This window comes from Myxine glutinosa, chromosome 14 (genome assembly GCF_964187855.1).
Source record: "Myxine glutinosa chromosome 14, kmMyxGlut1.1, whole genome shotgun sequence".
NCBI lineage: Eukaryota > Metazoa > Chordata > Myxini > Myxiniformes > Myxinidae > Myxine > Myxine glutinosa.
Window position 1 is genome coordinate 34,083,683 of NC_136274.1, and position 26,888 is coordinate 34,110,570.

A 26,888-nucleotide genomic window follows, 5' to 3' on the forward strand; every position below is an offset into this window, starting at 1 on the left:
ATCTATGTATCTATTTCACCTTTTTCTGTTTGTCTATCTATCTATATATTATGTCTGTCTGTTGTAGGAATGGCCTTGTGTATTGTCTGTATAATGTAATTTTGTACTGTCTGTGTGTCTGTCAATCTATGTATCTATCCATTTCACCTTTGTCTGTTTTTGTATATATATATATATATATATATATATATATATATATATATATATATATATATATACTGTATATATATATATATATATATATATATATATATATATATATATATATATATATATATATATATATATATATATATGTCTGTTTGTTGTTTGAATGGCCTTGTGTATAGTCTGTACAATGTAAGTTTGTATTGTCTGTGTGTTCGTCTATCCATCTGATGTAAGAATATGTGATTGATGTAAGGATGTGCTTTCACTTTTATGAGGGTGTTGGGGGAGGACAGAGAGTTGAGGTTCAGAAGAGGTGGGGAGAGCAAAGATGTAACAGAGTTGGAAGGGGGAGGTTGAGGGCTTGGACTGTGGAGGAAATGAGGGGGATTAAAGCCTTCAGGTTGGGAGAAGGAGGTTGAGGACTTTGGAGTGGGGCTTGATAACTTGGAGTGTTTAAGGAGGGGTTGAGGACTTGGGGCTGGGCCTGTTAGGGGGGGGGGGGGGGTTTAACCTCGATAATCCAGGAAAAAACAACAAAAACACAACACCAGGCATTTTAAGGCCATTTTCCCTGCTAAAGCGGGGGTTAGCCTTGTGGGCCCCATGACAATCTTCTCCATTTTGCCCGATTTTCTACATCTCCCCTTGTTAACCCCCTAGCCCACATTTCTTCTTCCATCACCTTTAGCCAGGTCTTTCTCGGACTTCCCCATCCTCCACTTCCTTCTACATTCATTTCCATCACTCTTCTCACACAGTCACTTTCATCCTTCCTCAACACATGACCAAACCATCTCAACCTGTTTCTCTTCATAGCATCTATCACAGGCTCTATTCCCATCATCTTTCGCAATTCATCATTTGTCTTCCTCTCACTCAACGATACTCCACACATCCAAAGAACCATTCGCATTTCCACCCTTTCCAGCCTTCGTTGCTGCTCTACGTTCATTACCCATGTCTTTCTCCCAAAAATCATAACACTTCTCACACATGTAGCATACACCTTTCCCTTCACCTTCAACGACATTCCCCTCCTCATCAGCACGCCACTCAGTTCCCGAAACTTCTTCCATGCACATGTCACTCGAGCAACCGTTGCCGAGTCTGATCCACCTTCTCCATTCAGCATGTCTCCTTGGTAACAAAATGTTTTCACACCTTCCAGCTTCACGCCGTCTCCAAGATCCAACTCAACATTTCCTCCATCTGCAGCTCCCTCTGTGCACACCTTACACTTGAATGTAGCTGCCACACTGGTTAATGACCCTCTCAGACAACTACATTTTTGATAAACTCACTCAGCGCACATTGTACATTGAATGGAGTTCACTCTGACACCCTTCCTCCACACAGCACAGGGCCACTTCCCAGTTCTTTCCACCTCACCACATGCTTTACCACTTGCCATCACCTTCGTCTTTCCGATATTCACCTTCAGACCTTTTGTCTCCATACATTCCTTCCACTTGTTCATCTTCTCCTTCAGTCCATCCATAGTCTCCGCAATCAACACCAGATCATCTGCATACAACAACTCCCACGGTAAACCCTCCTTTACGTTCTGAGCCAGCACCTCCATCACAGCTAGAAATAGTAGTGGACTTCGTACCGCCCCCTCATGCACTCCCACCTTCACCTCAAACCTCAAACTAATCCAGGAAAAGTAGAGTAAAATTTTGTAACCTTATATAAATATATATGTGCATGTATGTGTATACTGTATATATTGACCTTTTTTTCCTATCTTGTCTTCACTTTGAACCATTTCAGTCGACATTTCCTTATCAAATCTGGCACTGGGGCCTCACCACTACTTAGCTCCGCTGCACCTGCATATCCACTGACCTCAAGCACCGTGTACGCACCACTGCCTCGACCACTCGCCCGCCCTTCATTCAGCCGAGGTGTCTTCAGCTTTCAGAAGACCGGTCGACCTTGTACCTGGAAGTGTGCGGCTGTTTGTTCGGGTGCACTTGCTGCGCTCCTCGCTGTGCTTCTTGCATACTTTGTCGGTGAGGCATCATGCTATTGGTAATATTGGGTTTCATCCCATGATGGAGAATGAGATTCTCAAAGTGCAACAAATCTGGAGTAAAAACTGTTAATTGAGACTTATCAGCTCCAGGTTATTTAATCAGTTGAAAAACGAAATTAGTCATTGTCCTGAATTTTAAAACTTGAGCTTTCAAACTCTGATGCTTATAACTTTCCACTTATGAGTTACCTCAATGATATCCATATTAATTAGGGAAATCTGATTAATAAATACTGCTTGAAGAATTCCCCAGAGGCCAAAAACACTTGTCCATTTACAATATTCTTTTTAGCCGCGTCGCAGACGCTGCTCATAGAGTGCCCTCTGCTGTTGTTGTTGTTGTTGTTGTTGTTCTTCTTCTTGTTCTTCTTGTTCTTGCAGAGAAGACAAAACCTCAAAGCTCCACCCATTCTGGGAACCATAGCTCCACCCATTCTGGGAGAGCCTTCATATAAACAAATATCCACCATTTTATTAACTCGCATAGCTTTGAGGCCTGTTTTGTAGGCCCGTGGTGTCTTCCTCTCTCACACAGTTTTATTTCAAATCAAATTCGATATATCATTTCATTTTTCACAGTCGCTAACATAGTTTTAGACTCGGTTGAAAAAAAACTGGAAGAAAATCCGATGAAAGTTGCCCTTTATAGAACGAAATGAATTCTCAAAGGCCTGTAACTTCAAGTCCATTGAGATTTTTTTTTTTTAAATCGCGGCATGATCAGTCATACACCGCTCGAAATAAGAGACGGGAAAATGCCGAGATATATATATTTTGTTTAAATCGCGGCATGGTCAGTCATACACCGCCCGAAATAACAGACGGGAAAATGCCGAGATATATTAAAAATTCGTCCATTTGATGACAATCGTCACGATGAAATATTTAATTTATACGTCGTCACAATAATGTGGAGAGAGGAGCATAGCTTCGTTCACGTGTCGCCACACACGGGAAATTGCCGAGATATATATTTTTTAAATCGCGGCATGGTCAGTCATACACCGCCTGAAATAACAGACGGGAAAATGCCGAGATATATTAAAAATTCGTCGCCACACACGGGAAATTGCCGAGATATATTTTCACTTTGCACAAAAATAACATCAAGTAATCGAATCAATAGGAATGTCCTGTGCCTATAACATCGACGTTATAGGCACAGCTGCATCTAGGCATTGTGTAACATCGACGCGGCTTTTGTTTTAATTAAAACTTTTTGTACTTGTTAAAATAAAACTACTGTCTGAACACGATTTTATCCAAAAAGGGTTTTCCTGTTACCTCGAGCACATTTGCATTCATGAATCATTTCCTATTATGTAACTTCCAACAAACTTGGAACATGCCTAGTAATTCATTTTAGTTTATCCATGAAAATTATGAAACGGCCTGAACACGCGAAGCTTTTAATGGAACTCGTGACTCACTGACATCTTCTCTTGTATTGAGAAAGACAAAATATCTGGAATACAAGTTGATTATAATCCTCCCTGACTCCTCTTTTTGTTTTTCACAATGTATTTCTTTATTATTTATTTATTTGCGGATGGAGGCGGGGGAGGGGAGTGGTTGTTACCCTCACCTGAGGAGAGGGTATTGCATTTGAGTCCGTTTGTTTGTCTGTTTGTCTGTCTATCTGTTTGTCCGCACAGAATAAATATGATTTTCTCTGCAACCGTTGGTCCGATTGACAGGAGATTTTCGCCAAAGGTGCATCTCCACCTGCATAATTTTTTAATGATAATTATGACGTCATAGGTCACGTGGTTCGGCCGCCATCTTGGAAAAACCGAAAAACTTTGCACCTCTATATCTGCGAAAGCGCTGAATAGAAAAATTAAGACGGCTCATTGTAAAGTACTGTCCATGTGGAATAAAATATGTTAATAATGATGTCATAGGTTCCTCCATTATGATGTCATAATTCGACAAGTACAAAACTTCATCCGATCAAGATGAAATTTCTTGAGCGTCATGTCGGCATAAATTGGTGGAGGGGAAAAAAAAATTATGACGTCATCGGTCACGTGGTTCGGCCGCCATCTTGGAAAAACAGAAAAACTTTGCACCTCTATATCTCCGAAAGCGCTGAATGGAAAAATTAAGACATGGCTCATTGTAAAGAACTCTCCATGGGGAATAAAATATGTTAATGATGATGTCATAGGTTCCTCCATTATGACGTCATAATTTGACAAGTACAAAAAGTCATCCGATCAAAATGAAATTTCTTGAGCATAATCTAGGAATACATTAGTGGAGAAAATAAAGAATGATGACGTCATCGGTCACGTGGTTCGGCTGCCATATTTGTTTTAACACAAAATCCTTAAAAACCACTGAAAATAGATCCTGGCGAGGGTTTGCCATCTCTGATTGCTCTTTTTCTTGTTTTTATTTGTGGAAGCCATGTTGGAATTAGTGTATAAACATCATTCACATTGCTGATGTGATTTTTGGATTTCATTTTATGTATTACATGTTGCATGTAACAACCATTTCCTTTTAATTTACCATGATGGTATGAACTTAAAACAATCGTTGCACCCTAAATATATCATTCATCATGAATCAAAGCCTGATGTTAGCTTAACGGTTCAGGTGGCTGGCTTAAGATCTTACGATCTTGAGTTTGAGCCCGTGTCGCGTTGTTGAAATAACACCAGGTGGGGTGATTCAGCCTGTCATCCTCCCGAGATCAGCATAACCAATACTAGATTACTGGTAACATGGCCACCGTATCAGCAACATGGCTGTGCTTCCAGAAAAAAAATGATGCAACCAGCAGCCACAGGCTGCATACAAAACAACAACAATTGTGAGCCTAAGGTGCACCGTTGAAATCGATGTGATGGCACAAGTTGTAATGGAGGAAGTAAGCAGTGTGTGCAGTTGTTAACATGCTTCCTTCTGTTTTTGCTGATGATATTTAAGAAGCAGATTATATCCTTCAATGTTTATGTTTTGTAATATTGGGAGATTATATTGACAGAAACATGTATCCTGTATCACCAGGGCCGGATTAAGACACGCTAGGGCCTTAGGCACTGTATCTGTAAATGTACCCCTTGTATTGATTGACAAAAACTTCCTAATTTAAAATATAAGCCAAATTTATGGAAATACCGATTACATCAGTTGGTGGTACATAATCTCTGTGACAAATCCTGAGAAGTTTGTATGTTGTTGGTAGACATGTTGTTGGATGATATTTGAGAGGTAGTTGGGTTTCTTGTGATTTTGGGATGAGGAAGGTGTTACCTTTTGTGAGACACTCATCCATTCATAGTTAAAAACTGCCTCTCCGGAATTTCATGACAGCAAACTGGGAAATAATTACACAATAAAACAATAATAATTCATGATGAAATCTCAACTTCCAAATACTGAATGAGGAACGAGGGAACTCTCGCGAGATTGGGGAAGACGCAAGAAGTGGGAGAGCGAAGTTGTTTTGTGAATTGACCATCAGTCTTTCACTACTTTTGCCGTGCTAATAAGTATATTACTGTTATTACAATCCATGGCGATGAAATGCTCCACTATTACATTTACCGAATGCATTGCATTCTCAGAGGCCATCCAGGTACGATGTATGCAAATATGGCTGAAATACAAAGATATGTCCAGGAAATATCACTAGCTTAGAGTTGCTAACGTAGTTCCACCACAGCAGTTAGCAAAAATGTGAATAAGGGTAAAGTTTGAGGACCCCCCCGCACCCCCCCCACCCCCCCCTCTCCCCCCCCCAAAGATGAAGGGCCCCCGGCCTGTGCTCCTTGGGTACCATTGTTAACCCGCGCACGTGTATTACCCTCATGCATTGTCACCATCATGCCATGAAGTGATGAAGTACAAAGTCATTGTCACCTTGCGCTGCACAACATGAGCTGCATTGGCACTGCGAAGCAGAGTAACGCAACGGTAAAAGCTCTGGAGACTAAACAATCCTCCAAAAATTTCAAATCCGCTACTCACGAACAAACAAGTTCAAGAAAGACGTCATGCAGAACATGATACTTATAAAATCCACTCCCACACCCCCCAAAAAACGTTGCCATGGAGGCATAAAATTGACCATTTCATTAACATTTAAATTGACAATCTTAATCATAGCTCGGGTCAATCGGATAAAAATAGATTTTTAGATGGAAATTGATGATTTTAGAAGTTTGACCTTGAATTGACTTTGACCTTTTGACCTTAAAATGGTTGGTTTCCCAATTCAGTGAGGCACAATGCAATTGCTCTTTAATTCTCAGGTTAATAGGATGAAAATCGATGATTTTTCAGATGAAAATTGATGATTTAAGAAGTTTGACCTTGAGCTGACCTTTTGATGTTAAATATAGTTGATTTCCCAATACAGTGATGCACTATGTAATTGCTGTTTAATTTTCAAGTTAATCAGATGAAAAATGACGATTTGTCAGATGTAAAATGACAATTTTAGAAGTTTCACCTCAATTTGACCTTTGGCCTCAAAATCAATAGTCTTCTCAGTTGTGACTACCTCTACAACTTGGTAAAGTTTCATGAAGATCGGTTTAGAATTGTGACCTGTAGGCGATTGACAGACAAACAGGCAGACAGTCAAAACAAGAAACCGTCATGCAGAGCATGATACTTGCAAAACCCACCGCTCCCCCCAAAAGATTTGCCATGGATACATCAAATTGTCCGTTTAATTAAGATTTAAATTGACGATCTCAATCAAAGCTCAGGTCAATTGGGATTAAACTTGATGATTTTTCAGATGAAAATTGATGATTTTCATGAATAAGGGTACCTCAAATTCCTAACAACTGTCAAGTTGATGTGGTAATAAAGTATTCAATCTTAAATCTTGATATTAGAAGTTTGACCTTGAGTTGACCTTTGACGTTTTGACATCAAAAATCGTTGGTTTCCCAATTCAGTGAGGCACTATGCAATTGCTGTTTAATTTTCAAGTCAATCGGATGAAAGTGACGCTTTTTCAGATGAAAAGTGATGATTTTAGAAGTTTGACCTTGAGTTGACCTTTGACCTTTTGACCATAAAAATAGTTGGTTTCCCAATTCAGTGAGGCACTGTGCAATTGCTGTTTAATTTTCAAGTCAATCAGATGAAAGTGACGCTTTTTCAGATGAAAAGTGATGATTTTAGAAGTTTGACCTTGAGTTGACCTTTGACCTTTTGACCATAAAAATAGTTGGTTTCCCAATTCAGTGAGGCACTGTGCAATTGCTGTTTAATTTTCAAGTTGAGTTGGTCAATCTAACCGTGAGTTGGTCAATCAGATGAAAAATGCTAATTTTATAAATTTGACCTCAAGATGACCTTTGACCTTTGACTTTAAAATCAATAGGCTTCTGCTTCTGACCAACTCTACCATTTTGTGAAGTTTTGTGAAGATCGGTTTAAAATTGTGACCTGTAAGCGATTGACAGACAGACAAACAGACAGAATAACGCACAAGACCGACCATTATACTGTACTTGAAAAATCTTCCATTCTGTAAGTAAAAATCATCAAAACCACATCCTCTGTTAACATCTTCACTTTAATGCCATTTTATTTTCCCATTCTCTGCCATCCATACTTACCTCGCACATGTTTATTGATTGCTCTGATTACCAGCATCACATGCTTCTAACCATTCATTACCAAGTTAATCTGTTTATTAAACCATTACAGGACACCTTTGTTATATTGGGACCAAAGATTAAGTGTTTTCTGATGAACGATTATGTTAACGATGATGGTGAATATTGTCGTGTTGCCTGGTGATTAAGGTCACGGGCGGCAGATAGCAGAACAATGCTTTACTCCACGTCGGTCAAGCTGAAAATTGGCGGTACTTTTTGGCGCACGCGGGATCACAGGCAACGGGTGCTTATCTGCACGGAACTCATGGGGCTTATTCCTCGAACTCACAAACACAGAAACGAGACAAGGAAAATCAACAATACAACAAATGAAAGTGCCACAATAATGATATCATGAAAGTAAATGCAATACGATAAAAATGAAAGGTGTGGTAAAATAAATATCCGCTACTTTGAGGGACCCACCATGCTGACACAAATACAAACAGGGGAATGATGAAGAAAGACAAATGTTTTAAAGCCGGCCGGCCTTATCTGTCTCCAAAGGGGTCTCTTCAGCGAGTTCACCGAATGACGTCGGCAGCACAGGCGGCCCAAAACCACTCGCGCGGGAACCGCACAAGATGGCGCAAAGCTCCTCTTCACTGTGCCTCGAACATGAGGCAATTCGTGAGGCCGGTCCCCTTTCCCTCTTGTCTCCCTCCGAAACGCAACACGATTCCACAAAGTTCCCCTCACGATCCACCCGAGACAGGAGCTGCCAAGCCAGAGACAAATAGTTCCAACAAAAGCTCCAACGGCTTTCCTCACCAGCCACCCGAGCCAAAATGCGACCACCCGCGACCAAAACCAGAACAGAGAGACTTCTTCTTCTTCCTCCTCCAAAGTGCCCAAACACCACAACTCAGCCGACAAACAATGGTCTGATAAGCACGATTCGATTAGATTTTGGTGAAGATCTGAATATGGATTCGGATATGAGAATTATTTAATTTTTAAGTGATTCTTCACCATTGGGAGATAGGACCAAAAACGATACATAGCAGAATATCTCAATAGGTTATGGATGGATTTGGACGAAACTTGTTGGACAGGTTGTGTGTGTGACGAGGAAGAATCGATTCAATTTTGGTGAATATCCGGATCCGGATCCAGCTATACTATACTAGTAGAATTTTTAATTCCTTCGTTGGTTGGTGGGGCAGGGTTTATTGTCGATCAGCAAATGTTCGGGTCTCTGTCGGAATTATGTCGGTTGGTGTGGTTTAATGGACCCCATCATTTGCATGGCTGACCAAGTCGATGTAAAAACATAAAGGAAAATCACAGGAGGCAATTACATACTGGGAATTATCCTTAATAGGCCGGTCATTTTACGAATATACCCACCACAAATTGCAATAGTAATGAAACTTGGCATTTTTGCTTCTTTTGACCCATGTAATAACATAGTAAAAGTCAAGGAATAACGAGGCATTGGAACACATTCATTTCGAGCAACCACTTTTTGACAGTTATGCACGAAAATAAGCTAATAAAAATGGCACAAAATAATGCACTTAATTTGTTATTTCGTTCACATTCTCAAAAGATGTCAGAAATGTAAGTGTTTAAGAGTGTAAGACAGGCCTTATGCCCTGGTTTTACAACGGACTTCCAGAGCAAGGTTACAGAGAGCTGTGTTAAACGCAATGATGCCTTGGCAGAGACAGTAAAGGCTCGAGTAGAATTCGCCCAGGACTTGCATGCCGCTGACGCAGTCTATCACAATGTATGTAGCGTAAACTTCAGAACTGGGAAGCAGATTCCACGCCAGTTCCTTACAGTGCCAAGCAAGCGACCTAAGTATGGTAGACCGGTTGATGACACACGAAACGATGCATTCCTACAAGTTGCAGAGTACCTCAAAGCCCATGACGAGGAACAGACAACGATACAGGATCTCATAGAGAAAATGGGGGAACTTCTTGCTGGAACTGATTGCACACCATATGGATTCACCTACATGAAGGAATGTATCCAAAAGCAGTTTGGTCAGGATATCGCCATCGCTGAAATAAATGGCAAAGAGAATGTTGTGACCTTTCGCCACAGGGCCTCTGCGATCATTCACGAATTCCATCAAAGGGAAAAGGAGACAACCTCTGAAGCTGAGAAGATGAGACTGATTGAGACGGCAGCAAAACTGATCAAAAGTGATGTGAAATTAGTAGAACAGTCGATAGATATGTATCCATGCTCAACTGAATTTTCCGCACCAGAAGAAGCCATGTCGTTCCTACCGGAATCATTAAAACTCCTTCTTCAAACACTCTTTGTCGGCCGAGATGCTGATAGGAAAGTCGGTTCTGTAGGCCAAGCAATCATGCAGGCAATTCGGCCCCGAGTGCTGCTGGCACCCCTACAGATAGGACTGGGTGTACAGATGCACCATCATTTTGCATCAAAGTTCTTGATCGACACGCTCCATGCTCACGGATATTGCAGTTCTTATCATGAGATACAAAGGTATGAACGGAGTGCAGCAGTTACACTAGGGACAGACATACCAAACTACCGGCCAGAGCAGGTCATCCAATATATGGCGGACAATGTCGATCACAACATCCATACAATAGATGGCCTCAACACATTCCACGGGATGGGAATGATTGCGTCTGTCACTCCTGGCCCCCGCCGGACATCAACAAGAGTGCCACGTTTATCTGTGACACTGAAGGATGTTGAAGCTGTGGGTCGGATAAACATCCGGCATCTGACATCACCTTGCGATGGTCTAGATACTCTGAGGTATGAGGTTCTGCAAGATGAGATGGAAAAGGACAGATCTACCAACCTTGACCTCCTCTGGAAGCTGTCCCTCACATTGCGCTCACCACGACCAGCATGGTCTGGCATGATGCAAGCCGTGCACACTGGTGTACATCCAGGTCAGTCTGCAATCTTTCTGCTTCCCATGATCGACATGAACAGCAGTGATCCAACTTGCATCTATTCAACATTGACATTTCTATGTGAGCATGCCAAACAGTACAACGCAAAGGTCATCATCACATTTGACCAACCACTTTGGTGGAAGGCGCTTACCATCATCGAAAGCCAACCGGAGGGCAGTGACTTGCGTAAGGTTGTACTGCGCTTGGGAGGCTTCCACACGTTGATGAGCTTCTTGGGGAGTATTGGAAATATCATGTCAGGATCTGGACTGCGCTCTGTTCTGGAACTGGTGTATGCTGAGAACACTGTAACGCACATGCTCTCTGGCAAGGCATATGACCGAGCTATCCGTGGTCATCTCTTGGTTGATGCAGCACTGAACACTCTCCTCGCAGAAAGGGTACTTGGTACGCTAGTGCCTGCTTGTTCGCAGGCTCAGGATGATGGCCCTCAGGGCACTACAGGAGATGACGAACCAAGTGAAGACGCGATAATGCAAAGCATAGATGAGGCACAGGCAGCCATGGATCCGCATGATACCGAGGCAGGACAGGCAGCCATGGATCCGCGTGATACCGAGTCAGGGTCGCAAAGTGTGGGAGCTGGCCCAGTTGACCTGTGTGAGCTACGAAACCTGTATGATTCATTGTTGAAGGGTGAGGGTTGCACTGAAGATATCCTTTCAGCCCCGGTTCTGGACTCTGTTCGTGACATCATGAATGTTGCTCGACAATCGAAGAAGGATCTGCGTACAGCACAGCTATGGCTGCAATACATGGACATGATAGACATTCTGAGGACATTCCTGAGGTCGGAACGCACTGGTGACTGGCGTCTGCACGTGCACGCTTTGCACGACATGCAGTATGCACATGCAGTATGCACGTGCACAAGGTTCAGCAGTGGCAAGGAGTTGCCATGGATGCCAATGGTTGGGGATGGGCTATCCGTGACGAGAGAATGGTTCCCGTGATGACCGAGATGAAGCCTGCTCCAGATTACCTTCTAGATGCCATCCACTGTGGCTGCAAAACAGACTGCAGCACCCTACGATGCAGCTGTCGCAAGTACAGCCTGGAATGCTCTTACGCATGCAGTGAATGCAAAGGACTTCACTGTTCTAATGTGACCTTGTCAGAACCAGAAAGTGATCCAGAAGAAGAATAAGCTCTTAGGTTGGTGCTTGAATCGCAGTTCATTCAATTATTAAATAAAACACTTTTTTTTTTTTTCAATATATTTTTTTTTTTTCCAATATTATTTTCAATATTATTTAACGATTTTTTTTGTATATATAGTACGATATGAACTTGTTCACATAAAGCCATTACATTGCAGGCCTCAGGGACATAAAATTGCAGGATCTCATAAGGATTTAGCACGGAAACAGTTTTTGGTCTGAAAAATTTATGCAGATTTTCGCTTAAAACCTTCTCTTAAAGATTGCAAAAATTGGAAATGTTCCAATGCTCCGATTCTCCTTGACTTTTAGTATGTCATTCTCCACTAAATTTGACATTGAAAAATGCATGTTTCATTACTATTGCAATTTGTGGTGGGTTCGACCCCAAAATGGCGTAGATTGACTGGACTATAAGCTCCATCTAACTAAAACAAAACCACCCTCCATGTGGTGACACGTAAACACACTTAAGCACACAGTTTACCCTGCTTATGTACATCGAAATGGGCTTCCTACTCACACGCGATCCATGCTACCCTACAAGATTCTATCTCCACTATGGTATGTCATCACCTAACCCCACAAACGTAACAATATGTTGATGATGGTAAATGTAGATGAAATACCCACTCACCCAAGTTGTGTACTGCATTGAGGTAGCGGGTACCAAACTGAAACTTGATAGTCAAGGCTGGTTTAAACCGACACTGCATACCACAGTATTGACGAGTCTTGATGGAGTCCAAACTAGTTGAGAAGTCAATGAATAAGGACTTCCGATTATCACCCAGGGTGCGAGACAATTAATCTGGTGTGGCGCCCATTAAATATGCACGAAGATAATGAAAACAGTCACAAACTAGAACGGCACTCAGTAGAGAACACACCTCCGCCTGGTGAACAGTTTACGTTTTGTATCCCAGAGTCGAACAGAAAATCACAAAACAGAATCACATTTAATCAAAATCAATCACAGGAATCACCATCGGTCCAGTCTTTCATACCCTGATGTACCCCTCGTTTTTGACCATATCACTCAATGGTGAAGAATCATTTAATAATTCTACCAGCTGGATCTGGATCCGGATCTTCACCGAAATTGAATCGATTATTCCTTGTCGGACACCCAACCTGTACAAGTTTCGTCCAAATCCATGCATAACTTTTTGAGATATCCAGCTATGTATCGTTTTTTGGCCCTATCTCCCAATGGTGAAGAATCACTAAAAAAATTAAATAATTTTCATATCTGAATCCATATTCAGATCTTCACCAAAATCAAATCGAATCGTCCTTGTCAGACACCCAACCGGTCCACCAGGTTTCGTCCAAATCCGTCCACAACTTTTTGAGATATCCTGCTATGTATCGTTTTTGGCCCCATCTCCCAATGGTGAAGAATCACTTAAAAAATTAAATAATTTTCATATCCGAATCCATATTCAGATCTTCACCAAAATCAAATCGAATCGTCCTTGTCAGACACCCAACCGGTCCACCAGGTTTCGTCCAAATCCGTCCACAACTTTTTGAGATATCCTGCCATGTATCGTTTTTGGCCCCATCTCCCAATGGTGAAGAATCACTAAAAAAATTAAATAATTTTCATATCTGAATCCATATTCAGATCTTCACCAAAATCAAATCGAATCGTCCTTGTCAGACACCCAACCGGTCCACCAGGTTTCGTCCAAATCCGTCCACAACTTTTTGAGATATCCTGCTATGTATCGTTTTTGGCCCCATCTCCCAATGGTGAAGAATCACTTAAAAAATTAAATAATTTTCATATCCGAATCCATATTCAGATCTTCACCAAAATCAAATCGAATCGTCCTTGTCAGACACCCAACCGGTCCACCAAGTTTCGTCCAAATCCGTCCACAACTTTTTGAGATATCCTGCTATGTATCGTTTTTGGCCCCATCTCCCAATGGTGAAGAATCACTTAAAAAATTAAATAATTTTCATATCCGAATCCATATTCAGATCTTCACCAAAATCAAATCGAATCGTCCTTGTCAGACACCCAACCGGTCCACCAGGTTTCGTCCAAATCCGTCCACAACTTTTTGAGATATCCTGCTATGTATCGTTTTTGGCCCCATCTCCCAATGGTGAAGAATCACTTTAAAAATTCTCGTAGCCGAATCCGGATCTTCACCAAAATCTAATAATTTTGTCTTTGTCACTCACCCAACCTCTCCACCAAATTTTGTCCAAAGCCGTCCACAACTCTTTGAGATATTTTGTTCACAAACGGACAGACAGACAGACAGGGGTGAAAACATAACCTCCATCCACCTTTTGTGGCGGAGGTAATAAAAACAAATATGAGGAGTAAAAACATAGTGAATGATGTGACTCTCAAGATCCAAGATGGCGCTGGTCTAAACGCCCTACTCATGTACGTACAACGCAAATCCGCTCGGAGAGGAAAGACAATTCCGCTTCACTCGGTGAGTCGTGGAACATTGAATTGTCATGGGTGCACAAATGTAGGCCTAAAAATAGAGTCCCAAAGGTAGACTGCTACACCTGTGGTGTATAACATGGAAATGTGATACATTATAGCTTATCGTGATCATCACTAACGGTGTCTAACTAGCGACTCAAGTTTTTATTCCAAGTCTCGTAGATGAGGGTGGTCGCTGTCCCATTCTGTTTTTCCCAGTTCTCCCTATCGCACCCCAAGCGCCTGGTCTATGCCAGCTGATGGAGGGCTCGCCATTACACATTACATTGAGCCCTTCTCACCTGTGCTAATTGCTCTCAATGCTCTATAACCGGTGTGTATTGTTTTTGTATTGTTTGGGGGGGGGGGGGGGGGTTGTTTTTTTGGGGGGAACAGGTAGAAGGAAGGAGATAGTGAGAAAACCTGAATTGTGGGACTTTATATGCAGTAGCTTAGGAGTAAATAATCAAAATGTCAAACATTTCACCGACAAGTTGGCCTTAATTAGGAAATAACACAGGCAATGTGTGCTTAGGCTGGGAATGGGAAGAGGATGGGATATATTAAGGGGGTGGACAACATGATGAAGGTGAACGGACGTAATGTTTTCACCACTGTCTGTTTGTCTTCAGTTTGTCTGTAAACAAGATATCTTAAAGTTGTGGACGGATTTGGACAAAATTTGGTGGACAGGTTGGGTATGTGACGAGGACGAATCGTTTCGATTTTGGTGAAGATCCGAATACGGATCCGGATATAAGAATTTTTTTATTTTTTTTTAATGATTCTTCACTTTTGAGTGATAGGACGAAAAACGATATATAGCTTAATATTTCAAAATGTTGTGGACGAATTATGACAAAACTAGGTGGACGAGTTGGTTAGGTGACAAGAACAAGCCAATCAGATTTCGGTTCAGGTCCGAATCCAGATCTGACCTCTCAGTGGGATACAAAACATCAAATGTTCAGCCTGGCGGAGGTATGCGCTCCACCAAGTGATGTTGTAGTTATTGTTATTACTAGAGTAGATCAGATACACTCTCCTCACCACACGTCGCTGCAGAGGCACTGGCTTGTTTTAACTGAGGATAATGACCTGACTGAACTTGAGTTGCTGTGTTGTCGTGATTTACACCAATCATAATACAAACATTTCATTTGCAATTTTTTTTTAAAATATCGGTGAAATTCTTTATTTGTAATTTATTTGAAATCTAAAAAGGTCCATGTAGTGCAAAGCTCTAAATCATCAAGGGTGCAAGCTGGTCTCATGGGTCTAAAGTGTCTTACAAGTCTTTGGGGTCTTTGTGCCTTTTGGGTCTTCTGGGTCTTTACGGTCTTTTTCGTCCTTTGGGTATTTTGGGTGTTCGGGGTCTTTAAGGGTCTTTGGGTTTTTTTGGGTCCTCGAGGTATTTTGGAACTTTTGGGTCTTCAGCATCTTTAAGGGTCTTCAGGGTCTTTTGGTTCCTTTGGATCTTTAGATATTTTGGATCTTCTGGGTCTTTTGGGTCATCTGGGTCTTTAAGGGTATTTTGGGATTTCAGGGTATTTTGGGTGTTGTGGGTCTTTTGTTTTTCGGACCGTGTTTTTCAGTTTTATATATATTTGAAGAAGAAGAATACGTTTTGGTCATAAATATACTTACATATATAACCATATATGTTTACTCCATTATAACAAGATTACTCTTTGGTTACCCACTCTAATATTCTTCACCAGTCACTCTGAAGCTCAGTCGTCTAGAGTGGACCTCGACTTACAGGCCTGTGACTCCACCCACAATTGTAACCTGAAAATATAAAATCATACGTCTGCCATTTTGGTCGCTACTTATACACCTCCAGCTTCAGGCCTAGGGCATTAGGCTTAGTTTCACATAGTGCATGCACATAGTATGAATATATAATAATATATATTCATATATCATGTGAAGTAAATAAATTATCTACATTACATCATTTCTGGATTTGCAGAATTGCCAGTACCCATTTTGGAAAACTCTACATGCAACATCTAACTCAAGATGTCCGAATGTCATACATTTCTATATGCTCGTGGGTTTCTCACAGGGGCTGGCCGACTAGTTTTATATAAATAATTTGTAATATTTATGTTTGTATTTTTTGGGGGAGAGGATAGACCAATAGCGTGGGAGTTGATGCACACATATGTGCATCAACAGATGCACATACAGATGCACATACAGATGCCACATTCACACTTAACATGACCCACACCTATATAATCAGAACTTCTCAATACGCCATCAGCACAACATGCCTCGCACATCACACCAATGCTACTCACAGTCTACCTTTACCATTACTCTCTTCTGGATTGGGTAATAGTACATTGTCATCACATGTGGGTGGGAAAAGAAACACTGAAAATGGCAGGCAATGGTCAGGCTGGGAATGTTTCAGCCTGCCAAAGTCAAAGTGCTGTTATTGCTTCAGCTGGATTGACCTGCCAAAGCCATTTCTGGCCCGACAGGTTGTGTCAATCATTGCAGATACTTCAGGGAGTGAAGTGTACCCAGATCCGCAGGAGTATTTACGGATCAATCAGGTCCATCTGTCCACAGCCATTGCTCAAGATGAAGTGTGCTGGGGAATGAGCACTAATCTTTAATATCTCATGAACATTTGTTTGTATTCTAATGAAGGTTCATTTTTTTTTTTTAGTCTTGTGATTAACAAGGGGTTAAGTGTAAATCCTTAATACCACGCCTTTGGTGGGATTTGAGCTAATACTACTCCTAGGATAGCACCTCCATAGACCCACACCACAAGGACACACTTATACCCATTGCTTTCCCCAAAAGTGTGAGACCTGCAGAGTGGGAAAAGCAAAAGCACAATCATTTCCTGGTTTTGGCAAAAAAACACAATGTTTTTTTGTATATACGATCTTGGCTCATGGAAGAGTGAGGTGACCGAGGGTAAAAAGGCAATTACGCACTGATATATCCACAAACGGAAGGAAAGAGGAACCAAAGTGGGTAGAAAACCTGTATTATGGGACTTTATATAGCTAAGTGGTAAAACACTCAAAATGTCAAACATATCAGCCAAAAGTTCGTCTTAATTAGGAAACGAACACAGGCTATGCATGCTCAGACCTACATTGTCCTTCAGGAGGGGCAGAGTTACCGAGGCCTGAATAAATGAATTCTGCGGTGAGGGAATTGCCTTCAAAAAACTTGCCTTCTCTTCCTGTAAGGCAAATCCGACCGAAGGAACCTCCGATCACTCCAGAAAGCAAGAAACACGTGTGTGTTCACTCTCAGGAGTGCCATAAAAAAACATCTCGCAATCCCAAGTCTGTCTCTGGTGTATGCCGTCCCTTCTCTCACTTCAAAAGGCACCACACTGGACTCTGTTCTTGAGAAGGCCAAATACCTCAATTTGGTGTTTGCTTTTAAATCTCACTTACTCAACCCCTCACTCTTTGTGCTTGCCGAACCCACTTGTACCCAACTGCTCCTGGACTTTTTGTCTTTCTCTTCTGATAAGATGGAGAAGTTTCCGGCAAACCTCAACTCTCAAGCATCGGTGTCTGCATCATTAAAAACGGCTTTGCCCCTCTGACAAGTCCTCTTTCGGCTCCGTTCACCCTATAAATTGCTCTAGATCACCATCCGTCTACTTTTAAATCAGCCAACATTAATACAATACATAAAAGGGTATAGAAACAATTCCTCTTAACTTCAGGACAATACCTTTCCTTATAATAACCAGCAATGTTATGGAATCTATCATCACAGTTGACATCCAATCCTTCCTTTTCTTCAACTTCCTGATCTCATACCATCAGTTTGGATTCAGACCTGGTCATCTGTCCTGGACATGATGCCTCCATCACCCAACAGCGGTTGGAGGCTCGCAATCTCAGACAAGAGACAGGGCCGTCTCTCTAGACATATCTCGAGTATTTGGTACAGTCTGGCACACTACCTTGCTCTCCAAACTCTATTTTTATGGCTTCCAAGACCACCTTCACATATGGCTTATTGACTTCCTCGAGACAGTGTGTGGCTCTCAACGGGATCCTCTTATCTGAACCCTCCACACCCCCCAACCCCTTCCCGCCATGCTTCTCCAGAGCGCACATGTTCTGCTGATAACCCACTTCTCGTGAAAACCCAAATATCCAGGCTCACTTCTCACCTCCACTCATTCGTTCCTTTTTATCTCGCCTGTACCAACTTCCTCAATCTGTTGAATCCCATTCTTTTCCACAAAGCTTCAAGATGGCTGTTCACCATCGCCTAAGGGCATCCCCCATCCATCCTCATGATATTTTCTACCCTCATTATCACTCCCCAAGCCCCTCCCTTCCTTTCCACATTATTGTGCCGCACCCCCTTCCCTCGCCCTCTTTTTAATTTATTGCTCAATTCATGTTTCATCTCTGCCTTTCCCCCTTGCTTTTCCTGCTGTGTTCGAGCTCGTATCGAATTTGCTAACCCCCTGTTCCCCCCCCCCCCCACCCCCACCTCCCGTTGACCTAATTTTTCCTCATGTTGCATCCCTCTACCCTGCTGACTTAGTATGTTTCCCCCCCCACCCCCCGCCCTCAAATACCCCCCTCCCCCTCCAATTACAGTATGTTCTTGTTCTGTTCTGTCCTGATCCGTTCTATGTTGTAGCTCTTCCGCAACCCTCATCTTTGTGTACAAAAACGAGCACAATAGGATATTTTAATGTTTTTGCTCAGTTCTGTTTTGCTCATGATTGTGTAATCACCCAATCTTGTATATGAAAGTTTATATGAAGGTTACAAAGTAGTAGCCTATTGGTCGTTACCTTAATGTATCAGTTAATTAAAAAACGAGATAATACATTGGAATTAGAATAACGAGATGAGGAAATTTGCTTTACCCTCCAATATAGACGAAGCTTTAGGTGCCCCAGGAGTGTATTAGAGTAACTTCAGAAATCTGACAACTGAATATTCCGACATGCACACCTACCATTTACAAATACAACCTTTCAAAAAAAATTATGGTGACGTTTAATCCACGTGTTTAATCCAAATGGAGAAGATTGTCATGGGGACCGCAAGGCTAACCCCCGCTCTAGTAGGGAAAATGGCCTTTAAAATGCATGTTGTTGTTGTTGTTTAATCCACGTATTTCACAGGTCGGCTTGTCGGGTTTGACGTTTAACTAGAAATGATTTAGGCAGCAATTTGTAAGCTAACCATGATGTGTCAAGAACCTAAAACTTGAAGGATGGGATCTTTGAATGGAAAATTTACATTTTGTTTATTTTCCTTTTTTAAACAGTTAGTTGTGAGGTAGCTTACATTGTGTAGAAATACATCACTATTATTTCAGCAATAAAGTGAAGCTAAAATCTAATTTGAACAAGTAAACAATTCAAACAAGAAAAAGAGCAATAAGAGATTGCAAATCCTCGCCAGGATGTATTTTCAGTGGTTTTTAAGGCTTTTGTATGAAAACAAATATGGCGGCCGAACCACGTAACCGATGACGTCATCATTAAAAAAAAATTCTCCACCAATTTATTCCTAGATTATGCTCAATAAATTTCATCTTGATCGGATGACGTTTTGTACTTGTCAAATTATGACGTCATAATGGAAGCACCGATGACATCATCATTAACAGATGTTATTCCACAAGGAGAGTTCTGTACAATGAGCCACGTATCAATTTTTGTCTATTCAGCGCTTTCGGAGATAAAGAGGTGCAGAGTTTTTCGTTTTTTCCAAGATGGCGGCCGAACCACGTGACCAATTCTGTCATCATTATTTTTTTCTCCACCAATTTATGTCTACATGACGCTCAATAAATTTCATCCTGATAGGATGAAGTTTTGTACTTTTCGAATTGTGACGTCATAATGGAAGCACCTATGACATCATTAACATATTTTATTCCCCATGGAGAGTTCTTTGCAATGAGCCATGTCTCAATTTTTTCTATTTACCGCTTTCCGAGATATAGATGTGCAAAGTTTTTCGGTTTTTCCAAGATGGCGGCCGAACCACGTGATCTATGATGTCATAATTATTTTCAAATTCTGCAGATGGAGTCTTTTTGTACACTGAATCGAGGCTCGTGAAAGAGCTAACATTTATTTCACAAACAAATCAACCAGACAAACAAAATATATAAAAAGAGGGAGCGGAAGACAAGATGGGGAGAGAAGGGGAAGCACACAAACACAACATTTGAGAGCAGGGAGAAGTGTGGGAGGGAGAGGGCTTGGGGGGAGGAGGCGTGGGAAGGGGGGGGGGGGGGGAAGGTATAAAACACAAGGAGACCAAGGACTTCCAGGACAGAAGTTGGTATTTAAAAAAGAAAGTGTAGGATTTTCGGTGAAATTAGTGGGGGTAGAAAAGATCAAGGTTTTGGATGGGGGAAGATAAGAGATGGTGGTGAACAGCTGTTTTAAAGACCTGGAGGGTGGAGTGGGATTGAAGAGAGTGAGGGACTTTGTTCCAGGGGCGGGAGAAAAGAGGAATGAAGGTGTGAAGGTGAGCAGAAAGTCTTGATTTTGGCAGTTTAACCATAAGAGGGTTGCAGGCAGATCTTGTGCGACCTGTAGGAATATTTGGGGGACAGAGCCCAGAGAGAGCTGGGGGGGCAAGGCCAGAGAGGAGTCGGTAGAAGACGGAAAGACCACCAACCTGCCTGCGGTGAGTGAGTGAAAGGCCCTTGGAGTTAGCTTCATCGCGGGAGATTCCAATGATTCTGAACGCTTTGGTTTCAACAGCGTGAAGACGTGCTAGGTGTGAGGCAGGAGCACCAGACCAGAGGGGAGAGCAGTATTCCATAGAGCTGCGGATGAAAGCCTTGTAAGTGTTGAGGAGCTCAGGTGTACCAAGGAAGGACTTCACACGATGGAGGATGCCCAGTCGGCGACTAGCTTTGGAGGCCAGATTTGAAATGTGGTTTTCCCAGGAAAGATCATGGCAGATAGTGAGACCCAAAAGCTTGAGTGACAGAACTTGGAGAGGATTATTCAGAAAGTGGATGGGAGGGTTGTCCAGTCGGTCTTTTCGGAGAGACATCGTAAGAGTGTGAGATTTGTCAGGATTGAAAGACATGTTCCACTTGTTTGCCCAGTCTGTGATTTTGTCCAGGTCTGCAGAGACTGAGGAGGCTGCAGACTGCCGATCTGAGGGATGAGGAATGGAGCGACAGAGAGTAGAGTCGTCAGCAAAGAGATAGAGAGGATTTTCAAGAGAGTCAGAGAGATCATTGATGAAGACCAGAAAAAGCACAGGGCCCAGAACACTGCCTTGGGGAACTCCAGCCTGAACAGGAAGAGGAGATGAGAGAAACCCATTCAGGGCCACACGTTGACTACGACTAGAGAGGAAGTCTGCCAGCCATGCATGGAGATTTCCATGGATACCAAAGGAGGAGAGTTTGGTGAGCAGAGCGGGGTACCAGACCGTATCGAAGGCACGTGAAATGTCAAGGGAGACAGCTCTAATTTCCTGTTTGGCATTGAGGACCTCCATCCATTGTTGAGAAAGCAGAAGCAGCATGTCCAGAGTAGAGGGACCAGGTCTGAAACCAAATTGATGGTCAGAGATGAAGCCATTGGAGAAGAGGAAAGATTTCATATCTGAAGCAATGATGGATTCCATGACTTTGCTGATAATTGGGAGAAGGCTGATTGGTCTGTAGTTGCTAGGATCTGTTTTTGCACCTTTTTTGTGCAAGGCGGTGATGTTGGCTGATTTCCAAGCAGATGGCAGATGACCTTGAGCAAAAGAGAGGGTGAAGAGAACAGAGAGAGGGAGTGAAAGAGCGGAAGAACATGATTTTAGGACCCGTGGGCTGATGCCGTCAGGACCAGTTGCAGAATCAGAGTCGAGGGTTGACAGAAACTTTTCCACCTTGTCAGGAGGAAAGGACACGGAGTCCAGGAGCAGCTGGGTACGACTGGGTACGGTGGGTACAGAGAGGGATTGGTTTGGGACACAAGATTTAGAGGCAAACACAGAGTTGAGGCATTCAGCTTTTTCACGTGCGAAGTCAGCCGTGTAGCCGTTTGAGGTGAGGGAGGGGATGGAGGGGGAACAAACACCAGAAACAGATTTGACCAGATGCCACTAGGATTTGGAAGAGGGAGACAGATAAGAGAGTTCGGTCTTGAGAACGGAGAGATATTGTTTCCTGGCTCTCCTGAGGGTGGACACACACTTGTTTCGGGCTTTCTGAAAGGAAATGAGATTTCCTTCCATTGGATTTGCTTTCCAGGAGACGAAAGCAAGTTGTTTCTGGGCAACAGCCTCACCACAATAATCCGTGTACCATGGATGGGAGGAAGGGTATGACAACTGAAGACGAGATGGGATAAATCTGTCCATGAGAGAGAGCAATTTTCTTTGGAAGAATTCCCAGGATGAGTTGATGTCAGAGGCGGTAGAGATGGGAGACCAGTCCAGATGATTGATGGCTGCTTGAAGACCGTGCCAGTTGGCCTGATTGAAATGCCCGACTCGTCGACGCTGAGGAGGCTCTCTGAGAATGGTCAGAGAGATGTCTACTTTAACAAGCACATGATCAGATGAGCCGATTGGAGCAGAAGAAGAGCAGCAGACATTTTCAGGGAAGTTAGTCATAACCAAGTCCCGAAGAGAAGATGCTCCGTTGACTGAGATCCGGGTCGGGAAATTCACAGATTGTGTCAGTCTCAGTGAGTTGCAGAAGTCCTTTGCTGAAGAGCCATGGCTGGTGAGAGAGGTACCCACACCCAGCCAACTGGCATGGTGACAATTGAAATCACCACATATGAGGAAGAGAGAGTTGGGATGGGTAGATAGAAGTTGGTCCATATTATCAGACAGCGAGATGTAGATGGAGTCATCACTGTTTGGTGGACGGTACAACACACATATGAACAAAAGGTGGGAGCGAAGGGGAAGCCGTAGCCAAAGGTATTCCTGGGGGTGAGGTGGAGAGAGGGCAGTGGATGGCGAGTGAGGAAGAGAATTTTTTAATAAAGATAGCAACCCAACCTCCAGGACGAGGCTCAGGTCTATCATACCGGAGGAGGGAGTAACCTGGGAGAGATACCAAGGAATCAGAGACTTCATGAAGGAGGGAAGTTTATGTTAAGCAGATCACATCTGGTTTGTTAGAAGCAACCTGTATGGAGAGATCAGTCAAGTTTGAGCGAAGGCCCCGTATGTTTGAGGTCCATACCGTTACTGAAGAGGAAGGGGGAGCATCGGATACAGAACAGGGGGGGGGGGGGGGGTAGGGTAAGATGTGGAAGAGGAGGAAGAGGTAGGGAGAGCTTTTGAAGGTGTGTCAGAGATTTCAGAGATTTCAGAATAACTTCGAGAAAGGGAAGAATGGGGCAGACAAAAGGTTTGATGGAGATTGGGTGAGGCACAATGAGGTGTTATTTGAGGAGGGGGAAGAGCGAGGCAGAAGGTTGGGGGAGATGAAGGTGAAATTTGGAAGGGGGAAGAAGCAGGGAGGATGCTTTGAGGAGGAAGGGTGAGAGGGGAGTCTAGGAGGGGAGGAGCGAGGGAGAGTCTCGGAGGGGAGGGGTGTGGGGGGAGTTTAGGAGGGAGGGGAAGGAAGGGGAAAGGAGGGAGATTTGAAAGGGATGGGTGATGGGGAAGATTTGGAGGGGAGGGGCGAGGGGGTAGATTTGGAGGGGAGCGGTGATGGGGAAGTTTTGGAGGGGAGGGGTGATGGGGAAGATTTGGAGGGGATGGGCAAGGGGGAAGATTTGAAAGGGATGGGTGATGGGGAAGATTTGGAGGGGAGGGGCAAGGGGGAATATTTGAAAGAGATGGGTGATGGGGAAGATTTGGAGGGGAGGGGTAAGGGGGTAGATTTGGAGGGGAGGGGGTGATGGGGGTAGATTTGGAGGGGAGGGGGTGATGGGGAAGTTTTGGAGGGGAGGGGGGATGGGGAAGTTTTGGAGGGAAGGGGGGATGGGGAAGATTTGGAGGGGAGGGGTGAGATTGGATTTTGAAAAGTGTACGATTCATGGGAAACAAACATTTTTTGCAAAATGAGTTTGAGACCTTCGAGTCAAAAATACGTTTGAGGACGCTGAAGGAGGGGTGGAGGGCTGGAGAGTTTCGGGAATGTAGAAAAGAGGACCTGTAAGAGATGGTATTTTTTTTTGGAATGAATAGATTTGGTGAGCAAGACGAAAGCATCCTTTTATAGGAGAAGAAGAAAAAGGTGTTATAATACTTGACAGAATACAGTTCTTCAGGGGAGAGATTAAACATTTCTAACCACGTGATCGCGTGATCACGAACAACGTGAACGAAGAACGAACGAACATATAAGAACAACAAATAAACGAATAAGAACTGAGAAGGAAATATTTTTTGGGGGGGTTTTTTTTTTTTGAGTAGAGATATTAAACAAGGAAGTATGGGGTGAACGACTGGGATGAAACAGAGAACGAAAGTAATTGCAGTGCATTCGACGAACCGCTGAGAGAAAACAAAACCACAAGTTCGGAGACGGTAGCCTAAGCCTACTCGTACTAGTACTAGGCCTCAGAATACGCGACACGAATTAACCGACGATTGTGTATACATGTACGAAAAATTAACACCGAAAATTTTCCTAAAGACACGCTATAGGTACATACACCGAAAGATAGATACAGTCTCGACAAAAACACAATTGTGAAAAAATTACTTGGCTTCGAAAGCGTGAGCGCATGGAACAGCTTCGAAAAACGTGACCTTCAATCTAGCGCATGCGCCAAGATCCAAGATCCAGAGTTGCACCTATGGTGAAAATTTCCTGTCAATCAGACCAACAGTTGCAGAGAAAATCATATTTATTCTGTGTGGACAAACAAACAGAAAAACAAACAGATAAACAGACAAACAAACGGACTCAAATGCGATACCCTCTCCTCTGGCGAGGTTTATAATTAATTTAAAAGTATAAAAATAATTGTTTGTGGCTGTTGATGCAGTGTCTTATACACCACCTTATTTAACATGTCCAAGTGCTGAAAAACTGGTGGTTTGTGGAAGCGGCAAGAAGGCAATTTGTGTTCTGGTGTCAAGTATCTTACTATAATTCACCAAATGTCCGTCTGTCTGTTCGAAGATACCGTAAAAACTGCTGAACTGATCGCAAAGATATTTTGGGTGGGTAATCCTGGGACCCCTGGGAGTAAAATAGGCTATTTAGTTTTCCCAATTTCAGCTTTGGTCTTCAGCATTCTCAGGTTTGGACTCCCGCATAACATTCGCGTTCGCATAACGTTCATTGTGACGATGTTCTCATTGTGACGATGTTGTGACGATGTATGTGTTCACGGTAGTGTTTGACGTGACGGTGTGAACGTAATTTCATAATGTTTTTCGTTTCGTAATCCTTTAATAAACGTTTAATGTTCAATGAACGTTTAATGCCCTTCGATGTCCGGGGCCGCACGCGCGCTACACTGGACAGGCCAGCGTGTACTTTGCCCTTCGCCGTCAGGCTCGGGTAAACCGCTGAGCCCCATCCGTGATGGGGACTGGGGCTTGAGACAGTGTCCCACGAACGAGGAATTCCCAGTAAGTGCGAGTCATCAGCTCGTGTTGATTAAGTCCCTGCCCTTTGTACACACACACACAGAGACACACACACAGGGACACACAGACACACACAAACACACACACACAGGGACACACACAGACACACACACACACACACACGGGGACACACACACAGGGACACACACACACACACACACACACACACACACACACGGGGACATACACACACATGGGGACATGCACACACACACACACACATACACACACACGGGGACACACACACACACACACACGGGGACACATGGGGACACACACACACACAAACACACACACACAGGGACACACACACAGGGACACACACACACGGGGACACACACACGGGGACACATGGGGACATGCACACACACACACACACACACACACACATGGGGACACATGGGGACGGGACACGCACACACACACACACACACACACACACCCACACACACACACGGGGACACATGGGGACGGGACATGCACACACACACACACGACACACGGGGACACACACACACACACACAGGGACACACACACACACGGGGACACACACACACACACAGGGACACACACACACACGGGGACACACACACACAGGGACACACACACACATACACACACACGGGGACACATGGGGACGGGACATGCACACACACACACACACACACACACACGGACACATGGGGACATGCGCACACACACACACACACACACACACACACACACACACACACACACACACACACGGACACATGGGGACGGGACATGCACGCACACACACACACACACACACGGACACATGGGGACATGCGCACACACACACACACACACATACACACACACACGGGGACACATGGGGACATCAAAGGTCAGAGGTCATGTTAGGTAAAAATGATGTAATAATGTGAGTGGAGGCATATCAGTCGACGTTGTAACGTCGAAGAGTGCCATTCTTGTTTAGATCTA

The 26,888-nt window shown here is 43.3% G+C and overlaps 1 protein-coding gene across 1 annotated transcript in view; it reads left to right on the forward strand.

Moving 5' to 3' along the window:
• Positions 1-26,888, forward strand: part of LOC137439600 (teneurin-3) — a 449,998-nt gene that overhangs the window by 165,149 nt on the left and 257,961 nt on the right. The window contains exon 5 of the mRNA XM_068135512.2: positions 1,924-2,165. Coding sequence (XP_067991613.2) covers positions 1,924-2,165 — 242 coding nt within the window. The remainder of the gene's footprint in view (positions 1-1,923; positions 2,166-26,888) is intronic.